Here is a 12391-nt window from a genome sequence, read left to right on the forward strand (position 1 = left end):
ACTATATGAGAAGATTGAAATGAGTGGTTCAGACAGAACATTCTGTGGATCTCAGGTGATCTCTGGAGGAAAGGCCTTTGAAGTAGATTTTGCTGCGTGGAGTGAAGAGGGGAAGGCATTCCGAGCGAGTGAATGCACAGATGCGAGGTGGAGATGCGTGTGACCCAGGAAGAGTCCTTCCCAGGTTTCAGCAGCCTCACTTTCTTGTCTTTGAAGCTAGATACATAAAAGTGTAGAAAATAGCCATTCACTATTTCCATTTTTGTGCTTCTTGTTAGGCTTTTCAAATAAATAAGTTGGGGAATTGGGAAAAAAAATCCTTTGTCAGGTCACATGTATACATTTGGTTTTGGAATATATGGTTGCTCTTGTCACAGAGGTCTGAAAGGCCCTCACTGGCCACTCCGTCACTCACGCGTCCATTTGATGGGTGAGGCAGTAAAGCCTCAGACAGGTCGAGCCGCAAGCCCAAGAACACACAGCCAGTTAGCAGCAGAGCCATGCTCCCCAACTCCCAGTACAATAGACTCAGAAGCCTTGGGGGGCAAAAGATAGGTAAATGAAGAAACCCATTCCTGGCGCAGAGCTTCACCCACTGCCTGGAGCAGAAAGGGGGATGAGGGAGAGGGCTGGGCAGGCAGCAGATTGGGCCTTAAATGGGCTTTAAATGCTGGCGGAGGAGGTTAGACTTTATCCTCTGTGTCGTAGGTCCATTTGCTCCTCTGATGGACCACAGGAAAGATGCCCAAGTGACCATGTAAACTCTCCTCAGACTTCTGATCCACTTGGGGTAGTAGCCTATTAGGGGTTGAATTTTGTCCTCCAAAAATTCACATGTTGAAATCCTAAACCCCCAGTACCTCAGAGTGTGACCTTGTTTGGAAATAGGGTCTTTACAGAGGTAATCAAGTAAAGATGAGGTCATTAGAGTGGGCCCTAATCCAACATGACTGGTGTCCCTATACTATAAAAAAAGGGGAATTTGGACATAGACACACATCCAGGGAAAACATCACGTGAACATGAAGGCAGAGATTGGGGTGATGTGTCTACATGCCACGGATCACCAAAGATGGCTGGAATACCAAAGATGGCCAGCATACCGCCAGAGGGGGGGACACGGAACAGAGTCTCTCTCACAGCCCTTAGAAGGAACCAACCCTGCTGACACCATGATCTCAGACTTCCAGCCTCCAAAACTGAGAGGCAATACATTTCTGCTATTGAAGTGACCCATCTGTGGTGCTCTGTTACTGAAGACTGGTGTCCAGCAGTACACAGCCCAGATGCTCATCCTGTCCCTCAAGGCCCTGGTCTATGCTGCCTCTGTGGCCTTGTCTCCACCCCTTGGACATCCGCTCTGCCCTCGGGAAGGCGCCCATGCACGCAGAGCCTTCACGTCGACTGCTGGGGATGCTCTCCCTTATCCCTAGGCCACTGTACAACCTACGCATTTTTCTGGTCCTACCTCATCCTTCTGGGCACTTTTCACCTATCAGCTGACTGTGTGCCCAGACCTGCCTGACACCAGAGAAACAGTGGTGAAGAGGACAGATGTAAGCTGGAAAGGGGTCAAAGACAGAAACAGAAAGTAAATGAACAGGACGGATGTCAGGCGTGGTAGTGCTGTAATAACGATAAAATGGGGTGGTGTACTAGAGATCCAGGAGCCGCTGGGGGACAGGGGAGGCCTCAATCAGGAGAAACATCTCAGCTAACGTCTCAGTGACAAGAAGGACCACCTCCACCTTCCCTGGGTGAGGTAAACCCCCCCCCCACCGCCCCCCTCCGTTATAGACTCAGGAGGCACCATGCATTTCTCTCTCACAGCTCTTATCACCGACACCATTTCCTATCTACTTACGTGCTTATTTGATTGTCCCCTGAGGCCCCTACTGGACCGTAAGCTCCATGAATCAGGGAGCATGACTCACTTTGCTTAGCACTGTCTGGCACAAAACATGGCACCCAGTTAATATTTTCAGAATTAATGATTCATGCTCCCAGCAAGGACAAGGAATTCCAAATCCTGATTGGGGCAACTTAGGTAGCAAGAGGTTAACCATACTTTTTGGGCCCCGGAACTAATTGAGGGAGTGCTTTTCTGAGCTTTGCTGGCAGCTGCCCAAGCAAGCGTAGTGCAAGACCCTGGAATGTCTTGGAAGCGAGTGGGAAGCCAGAGGCAGGGACTCTGCGTCTTGGGGACGGGGTCAGCTGCAGGAGCTCCCCTCCCTCCCGGAGGGACCACCATCCCCGGGCAGTGGATTTGCATTCATCTGCATTTGGATGGGGCTCAACAGGCCTGGAAATGGGTTCTGTTTGCTAAGTGGAATTTTCCGGTGCCCAGCCAGAAGAAGAAGAAGGGAGAAGCTGGCTCACTGCTGATTTCATTTTCCCAACTCACCAGCTTGGCGAGGCCTCGCTCCTCTAGCTGCAGTTGCTTGGATCCTCGTACCCAGCTCCCCTAGCCAAGGAAAGAAAGCTGTGACTCACCAGAAATTTTCGTTGCTGTTTTCTGGCTGTAAAAAGTAAAATACATACACATCTATGTGAAAGTTCTCAATTATACCTTAGCTCAGCAGCTTCCACCTGCTCTGTGGACACAGGGATGCAAGACTGGAAAAGGAGAAAAGCCCTCAAGATGTGCCTTAGAGGACAGAACGCCTGCCCAGGTTCATTTTGGCATCTTCCAGAAGTGTGGCTGCAGCAGGCAAAATGGCTGCTAGCATGGAGAGCTGGATCTCAGGTCAAAGGGGTCCTGTTTTCAAAAGGGACAAGTAACCTCCTGAAAAGAGAAGGCCGGTGTCCAGCTCTGCCATACGTGGCCTGGATGCTTCTTCCTGCGGTCCCGGTACAATCCAGATGGCCCGTGGGATGGTGATCAGTGCGCTGGCCGGAGCCCTCGGGACCCCGCACCTGCCCCTCTTCTGCCTTGCTCCCCGGGCTCTAGCCACACTGGCCTTCATTCGGTGCCTTAAATGCACTGAGCTCCCTGCCCCACAGTGAGCCTTTGCCCATTCTGTTCCCTCTGCCTGGAATCGTTACCCACAAGCCCACTCTCCTGGCCCCTTTACCTGCCTCCCCCATCTCTTCCTTTAGAGCCTAGCTGAAAGGCCCCTTCCTTAGGGACACTTTAGAGACCCCCGAAATCCGGCCAGGTCCCCTCGATATGAGTCCTCATGCACCATGCTCTCCTTTCTGGCACTTTCTGTGGCTGTGACTCCATCCACACGTGCTGAACTCTCTGAGGGTTATGTGTCTCCCCCACTGGACTGTAAGCTCCGTGGAGGCAGGAGCTGTGTCTGTTGTGCTCCATGTCATGTCCCTGGGGACTGGTCCATGTGAAATATGCAATAAGAATGTATCGAGTGGGGGAACTTTTGAATGACCCTGGAGCTTTTTTCTGGTGTTTAACACCAAGGTTGACAATATGGTCTAAGTAGGCAGGCCACAGGGGTTAAGAGACCTGCATATAGTCACACAGGCAGTATGGACTTAGGGGTACCCCTCCCCCCCCAAGTCCAGGTGTCTTTCTGTTTCATCGTGTCTTTCTGTCTCACCATGCTGGGCCCCATCTGTGGCCTTCCCTCTTCTTTCTGACATGGTGAGAGCCAGGTACCATTGTGGCCAAGGCCACAGATGGCAGCTCTCCACAGAGCGGTCAACTCCACCCTGACCCTGGCTGTGGACAGCCCTGTTCACCCCGGTCTTTTAGTTTACAAATGAGCTGCCCCACACGAGGGGAGCCAGGGCTGAGAGAAGATGGGGAGAGCAGAAGCAGCCTCCCGTGCTGGAGTGGACCCAGAGGATGGACCTGCTGGTTGCACGGCAGGCCTGGGACAGTGTCTGCAGAGGATGGGCTGGCACATCATCCCCACTGTAGGCCTCTTCCAGCTCACCAGGGCAGGAGGAGCGCAGCCCTGCCCCATCCCTCCAGCTGCAGCCTCGACAGGCCTCCTGAGAATTTGCCTCTTCTGCCACGTGGTGGTCACGTGCATTTGTAAAGAGTTCCAGGTCATTCCATGGTTTCAAATATCATCCAAGTGCTTGTTGCCGGCGTCCACATTTATCTCTCTAGCCCAGATATTGCCTTCTGAGTGTTCCACAAGCCCTTTAGACTCACCGTCTTCAAATAAAACTCATCGCCTTCCCTCCCTACCCTGCCCCTGTAAATGTTCCTCATCTCCGTAAATGCTACCCCTGCTCTCAGGCACCCAGCCTGAAAGACTTGGAGTCATTCTGAGCATCTTCTTTTCCCTCCCAACCAGTTAATCTCAGGGTCCAGTCAGTTTACCACCTAAATGTTTCTTGAATCCCTCAACTTCCCTCTTGGCCCCCTCAAGCCCATCCTCCACGCAGTAGCCAGAGTGAGAGTTTGAAAGTGGAATTTTATCCTTTCACTCCCCGCCAACCTCAGGATGAAGCTCAAACTCTCTACTGGGACTTAAGGCCCTTAACTATGTGGCCTCTTCCTAATTCTCCAACCTTGTTTTTCACTCTCCCCCCATCACTCCAGGACATGATGCTTGAGCCCCCTTGACTATGCTTGACTCACCAACCTGCTCTCTCTAGGCCTTTGTTCATCATATTTCTCCACCTAGAAAGCTCTCCCCTGTCAAACTCCATTCCAGCCTTTAGTTCTCAGTCTAGAAAGTGCTTCCTCCAGGAAGCCATCCATGCTCACCCCTCCACCAGATCTGGGCGAGGGGGCCTCCTCTGCCCCATAGTCTCCTTCCCATCACTACATTTATGAGGCTGTATCATCATCTTCTGCTTCCTTGTGTGTCTCCCTTACCTGAATGCAGCCTTGTGGAGCAGGGTCTTGCCTGCTGTGATTACTGCTGCATCCCCAGCCCCTCGCCTGCCTGGCACGTACACACGGAGACAGACGATGAATGAATGAAAGCCTGAATGAACCAAGGCCTCATCTCCTCAACAGCCACTCACTTTAGCTTGACAAGTCCTTGGTTGCTTTCGGGTAACTCTCCCCTCCTTGCCTCTGCTCCTTCTGCCGCCCCTGTAATCCTGTCTGCATCTGTGTTGCCTCCTGCCCACAGCTGCTGATAAGGAAAGCGCCTCCTTTCCACTCTTTCTCTTACCCAGTCTCTCCCTGGCCAGGTGACCTAATTAATGGTCCCCAAGCTGTCCCAGCACTTTTGCACCCTTTCAAGACCTTTTTCCTTTCCCCTGAAACTTACCTTCTGGCTGTGACTTCCATAAATTTTGCACATTTAATTCCCTGATGCTGTTCAATTCTTGCATCCCAGGCTGAGCTCAGCCCCTGAAGTAATTTAGGTAACAGCTCGATTATCTCATCTCTCCTTTCATCTTTGCATTTCCATCGCCACCTAGGAAGCTGTGGAAATGTAAAGTATTTTCTGCCCAAACCCACTTCTCCCCTTGCAGTTCTTATCTTGGTTCATGTCATCAGCATCCAACCAGTCGCCTGAGATCCAAATCTCAGAATCACCATCCACTTCCCCCTCCCCCACCCCCTCTCTATTTCCAGGAAGTCTCCAAGATTCTCTGCTCTCTTGGTGAGGAGTCTCTTAAATTCACCCTTCTCTGGCCACCACCCAGGCCCTCATCATCTCTCTTTTCCTGGACTAGGGTCACCTCCTGACTGGTCCTCCTGCCTCCAGCCCCACACCTCTGCCCACACCCATCCAGCCCTCCACTCATCCACCTGTTCATCCATCCACCCGTCTATCCACCCAACAAGCCACCCACCCACCAACCCATCCACCCACCCACTCATCTGTCCATCATCCTCCAGTCTGCCCACAATGATCTTTCTAAGACACACATTGGTTAGATCATACCTCTGCTTAAATAACTTCCATGACTCTACACTGCCTACAGCAGGCATTCTTAACCCTGGATGCACATTAGAATCTTATAGAGAATGTTTTAAAAATACCAAGGTTCTACCCCCAGAGATTCTGACTTAATTGATCTTGGGTGGGGCCTGGGTCTTGGTGTTTTTTAAAAGCTTCCCAGGTGATTTTAGTGTGCAACCTGGGTTGAGAACCATATGGCCTAGATGATAAAATCCCAACTCATTAGGCTGGTGTTCGATTCCCCACAATCAAACCTTTCACCTGTCTCCCCATCCTTATGTCCTCCCCTAACATGCTCACAATTCTAGCTCTGCCGAGCTGCTTCTCTATCTTTGTATCCACAGGTCCCTCTGCCTACAATTCCATCTCTCTGCCCCTCTATTTGGAAAACTCGTACCTATTCTTCAAGACCCAGCACAAATGTGACCTTTTCTGTTGGATTTCTCTTCTACAGCACCTACTACATGTCAGGCACATTGCTGGGCACTGGATATGGTGACTAAGACAGAAACAGTTCCTGCTTTCACAGAACTTCGAGTAGGGTGATGGGTGGGGAGTGGAAACTCCTTAAGGCAGGAATTCTCAAACCTGAGAGTGCATCGCAATCCTCTGGAGGGCTGGTCAAAACACAGGTGCTGGTCCCACCTCCAGGATTTCTTATTAAGTGGTCTGGAGTGGCCCCGACAATTTACATTTCCAACAAATTTCAAAGTGAAGCTGATGCATCTGGGCTGGGGACCACCTCTGAGAACCGCTGCCCTGGAGCGAGGTCCTCTGAGGCACACTCTCCAGGGAGTATCATTTAAGCCAAGACTCAGAGGAAGAGAGAAGAGCAGGGGCTCACACATTCCAGATGGCACAGCGCGCGTGAAGACCCCAGGCGGGAAGAAGCTGGCAGGAAAGCAAAGGGGCCTGTGTGACGGGGACGTGGAGTGGGCTCCGCATCTTCTCCAGCTTCTCGCGCAGAACGGGTGCTCTGCATGTTTCTATCCCAGCGCTTCAGCACCTTCCACTGTAATCCTTCTGCCTCAGCCACCTCATTAGGAGCCCCTCCGAGGCAGGTCTGTGTCCACGCTCACCCAGAGCCCACCTGAGACCTGACACGGAATAAATGCTGAGGGATTTGGGCTGGGCTGTTGGATTTCAGTGTTCTGGCCTTTTCTCTAGGCTATAAACAAAGGAGAAACTGCTTCGTTTCTCTTACAGCATAATGTCTCCTCCATTTTCCTTAGAGGTCTCTAACATATCCATCCTCTCTCTCAACCAAATTCCTTTCTCCCAAATTCCGACTACCTGGGCAGATTTTTAAGCCCGTTTGGTGACAGAAAGAAAAGTCAACTGGCCTCTCCTCACCTATCCTTCCCAAGCCCAGGGTTTGGGTGCAGTGAGGGGTGTACGTGCTGTGGCTGCCCAGAGGCCCTCAGGGCTACGCTTCCACTTGACTTTGGGAGGATGATGTGGTCAAAGCGGAAGTCAGCAGAATTCCCTTCCTCAGAAACACTGATCGTGGGAGGCCGCATTTCCTCAGAGAACCATGGCCAGCCCCCTGGGGGAGCCAGGCAGGCCTGGGGGACTGGACCTTGAGCCAGTCACCCTAGGTGGTGGATGGCCCTCTGCCCCAACATCACCTTCCTGCCTTGGAAAGTGGAGGAAGGGTCTTAGGTCAAGTACACATGCCAGATGCCCCATGTGGCAACGTGGGATTATTGGTTTGATTTTGGTTTCTGATTGTCCTTTACTGTCTTCCTGGACACTATATACACTTTATTGAGACTAACAGAGGGGTCTTTGGTAAAGCACAGAGAAGAGAGATATCCCCCATTTCATTTTTGGAAATATCCCATTTCCCAAGTTTCGGGAAACACTGGTGCATAGATCTGTGGTTCTCAGACTTGCGTGGGAATCGGCAGCTTGGAGGGCTTGTTAAAACCCAGATCACTGGGTCACCTCCAGAGGTTCTGATTCAGCAGGGCTGGAGTGAGGCTCAAGAGCCTGCATTTCTTATAGACCCCAGGCGATGCTGCTGCTGGTCTGGGGACCCCGACACTTTGAGAACCCCTCTTTTAGCATAATGCCCAGCTAGAGGACACTAAGAATGTGTCAGTCCTTGAAGGACAAAGATTTGTCTTGTGTGTACTTCACTCAAAAGCAGATTTCCTTAGGCTCTCTTCCCAAGTATAGAACCTGAAATCCTCCAGGCCCTCAGCTCCATTGAGGGGCAAAGGAATGTGTTTCCAAGAGGCCAAGAGACCAGGACTGACCCTGGAGGAGGACAAAAAGGTTAAGAGCCTGAGGGACCCCCAGAGGTTGGGGGAGGCAAGGAGGGGAAGGAAAGGGTCCACTTTTTGTTCTTTCCCCTGTATATTTCTAGAACTCATACAAGAATTTCAAGCACAACTGGTTTAGTATTTCTTAACACCAGGGAAGACAGCTTCCTCTCAGAAGGGAGAGATACATGTATCAAGTGCTACATCCAGTGGGAGAGTAGGACGGGATAGGACTTCTAGTCAAAGACCTGGGTTTTGGCCCCAGCACTGCTCTGTGACCTTGGGAGGATTGCTTCCTCATGGTCTCTGTTGCCCCAGCTGTTAAATATGTTATAATAAAACGAGTTTGAAAGGGCCCCATGAGGGTCAAAAGAGCCACGGTGGGTGACAACATAGAACACTGTGTGGCTGGCAGTTTCAGTGGAGCCAACTTGAGCTGTCTTGGTTTCCACAGGAAGGACCAATATCTCCTCTCGCCCGTGAACTGTTGGTATCTAGTCCTGCATCAGACCAGGCGGGAGAGCCGAGACCATGCCACCCTCAATGACATCTTCATGAACAATGTCATCGTTCGCCTCTCTCAAATCAGCGAGGATGTCATCAGACTCTTCAAAAAGGTGGGTACTTGGGCCACCCGAGTTTCTGCCCCAGGCTGGCCTTGGCAAGACAGCCAGCCATGGTGGGGTGTGGTCTGGGGACATGGGACCAGGGGTCAGGCATGTTGAAGGGTGCGGGGTGCTGAGGCCTGGACTTGGCACCGCAGACCCTGAGTTTGAGTCCTGGATGTGGCTGCGGGGCTCAGCCACTTCAGCAACCACCATCACCACAAAAATAAAAACCTTTGCATGGTTAGGTAAGTAGTACACTCATTGTAGGAGATTTGGAAACATAGAGATGAGCTCACACTTATATAAAAAATAAAATTCAAAAACAAACAAACACTTAGAAATTAATGTCACCTGAAATGCTGTCACTCAGCCATAATCACTTTGGTTGTCATAGGAACTTCTTTATATGTACATATGTAAATACATTTTCTATGAGTGCTGATTTTATACACTTTCTAGAATATGTATGTACTTTTCCCAAATGAGATCAGACTGCATATACGATTTTACTCTCTGCTTATGTCACCTAACAAATTATATAACACTGGATTACAAAATTTTCCCATATCAATATAATTCCACAACATTTTGAAAGATTGCATAGTATTTCATCATACAGATGTACCCTAGTTTATTTAACCAATCCCTTATTGTTGAACACTTCAGTGATTTCCATATTATTATAAATACTGCTGCTTTGAGCTTCTTTTATATACACCTTTGTCACATTCACTGCTATTTTTTTAATTGAAGTATAGTTTATTTACAATATTCTATTAGTTGTAGGTGTATAGCATAGTGATTCAGTATTTTTGTAGGTTGTACTCCATTAAAAGTTATAAGATAATGGCTATATTTCCCTGTGCTACACAATATATCCTTGTTGCTTATTTATTTCATTTATTGTAGTTTGTGTCTCTTAATCCCGTACCACTAATTTGCCCCTCTCCCTTTTGGTAACCAGTAGTTTGTTTTCTATATCTGTGTGTCTGTTTCTGTTTTGCATATACATTCATTTGTATTGTTTTTTAGATTCCACATATAAATGATGTAATATAGTATTTGTCTTTGTCTGACTTACTTCACTAAGCATAATATTCTCTAGGTCCATCCACATTGCTGCAAATAGCAGACTTTCATTCTTTTTTTATGGCTGAATAATATTCCACTGTATATGTATATATAGATATACCACATGTACTTTATCCATTCATCTGTTGATGGGCCACTGCTACTTTCTTTTTTTCTTTAACATCTTTATTGGAGTATAATTGCTTTACAGTGGTGTGTTAGTTTCTTCTGTATAACAAAGTGAATCAGCTATACGTATACATATATCCCCATATCTCCCCATATCTCCTCCCTCTTGCGTCTCCCTCCCATCCTCCCTATCCCACCCCTCTAGGTGGACACAAAGCACCGAGCTGATCTCCCTGCGCAATGCAGCTGCTTCCCATTAGCTATCTGTTTTACACTTGGTAGTGTATATATGTCCATGCCATTCTCTCACTTCATCCCCGCTTACCCTTCGCCCTCCCCGTGTCCTCAAGTCCATTCTCTATGTCTGCGTTTTTATTCCTGTCCTGCCCCTAGGTTCTTCAGAACCTTTTTTTTTTTAGATTCCACATATATGTGTTAGCATATAGTATTTGTTTTTCCCTTTCTGACTTACTTCACTCTGTATGACAGTCTCTAGGTCCATTCACCTCATTACAAATAACTCAATTTTGTTTCTTTTTATGGCTGAGTAATATTCCATTGTATATATGTGCCACATCTTCTTTATCCATTCATCTGTTGATGGACATTTAGGTTGCTTCCATGTCCTTCCTATTGTAAATAGTGCTGCAATGAACACTGTGGTACATGACTCTTTTTGAATTATCGTTTTCTCAGGGTATATGCCCAGTAGTGGGATTGCTGAGTCATATGGTACTTCTATTTTTAGTTTTTTTAAGGAACCTCCATACTGTTCTCCATAGTGGCTGTATCAATTTACTTTCCCACCAACAGCTCAACAGGTTCCCTTTTCTCCACTCTCCAGCATTTATTGTTTGTAGATTTTTTGATGATGGCCATTCTGACCAGTGTGAGGTGATACCTCATTGTAGTTTTGATTTGCATTTCTCTAATGATTAGTGATGTTGAGCATCCTTTCACGTGTTTGTTGGCAATCTGTATATCTTCTTTGGAGAAATGTCTATTTAGGTCTTCTGCCCATGTTTGGATTGGGTTGTTTGTTTTTTTGATATTGAGCTGCATGAGCTACTTGTATATTTTGGTGATAAATCCTTTGTCAGTTGCTTCATTTGCAAATATTTTCTCCCATTCTGAGGGTTGTCTTTTGGTCTTGTTTATGGTTTCCTCTGCTGTGCAAAAGCTTTTAAGTTTCATTAGGTCCCATTTGTTTATTTTTGTTTTTATTTCCATTTCTCTAGGAGGTGGGTCAAAAAGGATCTTGCTGTGATTTATGTCATGGAGTGTTCGACCTATGTTTTCCTCTAAGAGTTTTATAGTGTCTGGCCTTACATTTAGGTCTTTAATCCATTTTGAGTTTATTTTTGTGTATGGTGTTACCAAGTGTTCTAATTTCATTCTTTTACATGTAGCTGTCCAGTTTTCCCAGCACCACTTATTGAAGAGGTTGTCTTTTCTCCATTGTATACTCTTGCCTCCTTTATCAAAGATAAGGTGACCATATGTGCATGGGTTTACCTCTGGGCTTTCTATCCTGTTCCATTGATCTATATTCCTGTTTTTGTGCCAGTACCATACTGTCTTGATTACTATAGTTTTGCAGTATACTCTGAAGTCCAGGAGCCTGATTCCTCCAGCTCCATTTTTCTTTCTCAAGATTGCTCTGGCTCTTCGGGGTCTTTTGTGTTTCCTTATGAATTGTAAAATTTTTTGTTCTAGTTCTGTGAAAAATGCCATTGGTAGTTTGATAGGGATTACATTGAATCTGTAGATTGCTTTGGGTAGTATAGTCATTTTCACAATGTTGATTCTTCCAATCCAAGAACATGGTATATCTCTCCATCTGTTTGTGTCATCTTTGATTCCTTTCATCAGTGTCTTATAGTTTTCTGAGTACAGGTCTTTTACCTCCTTAGGTAGGTTTATTCCTAGGTATTTTATTCTTTTTGTTGCAGTGGTAAATGGGAGTGTTTCCTTAATTTCTCTTTCAGATTTTTCATCATTAGTGTATAGGAATGCAAGAGATTTCTGTGCATTAATTTTGTATCCTGCTACTTTACCAAATTCATTGATTAGCTCTAGTAGTTTTCTGGTAGCATGTTTAGGATTCTCTATGTATAGTATCATGTCATCTGCAAACAGTGACAGTTTTACTTCTTCTTTTCCGATTTGGATTCTTTTTATTTCTTTTTCTTCTCTGATTGCTGTGACTAAAACTTCCAAAACTATGTTGAATAATAGTGGTGAGAGTGGGCAACCTTGTCTTGTTCCTGATCTTAGTGGAAATGGTTTCAGTTTTTCACCATTGAGAACGATGTTGGCTGGGCCACTGCTATTTTCTTGAGATCTGTTTCTGTAACGGGAATTTTAGGGTCAAATTTTGCTCATTTGTTTGTCTATCTAATGAGGTTAAGATCATCTGCTTCCCAGGGGCAGTATGAGGGTTAAATGAAATGGTGCAAGTGAAGGAGGTGGGTAT

The 12391-nt window shown here is 47.1% G+C and overlaps 1 protein-coding gene across 9 annotated transcripts in view; it reads left to right on the forward strand.

The window, feature by feature from the left end:
* The window catches only part of SRGAP3 (SLIT-ROBO Rho GTPase activating protein 3), a 259375-nt gene that overhangs the window by 130033 nt on the left and 116951 nt on the right, over nucleotides 1-12391 (forward strand). For all 9 annotated transcript variants that reach the window (XR_004485868.2, XM_033437233.2, XM_033437228.2 and 6 more), the window contains exon 3: nucleotides 8562-8724. Coding sequence is in view for 8 of the 9 variants with exons in the window: in XM_033437233.2 (XP_033293124.1) it covers nucleotides 8562-8724 (163 nt within the window). In the remaining variant the exon portion in view is untranslated. The remainder of the gene's footprint in view (nucleotides 1-8561; nucleotides 8725-12391) is intronic.

Source organism: Orcinus orca, chromosome 10 (assembly GCF_937001465.1).
Source record: "Orcinus orca chromosome 10, mOrcOrc1.1, whole genome shotgun sequence".
Classification (NCBI taxonomy): Eukaryota; Metazoa; Chordata; class Mammalia; order Artiodactyla; family Delphinidae; genus Orcinus; species Orcinus orca.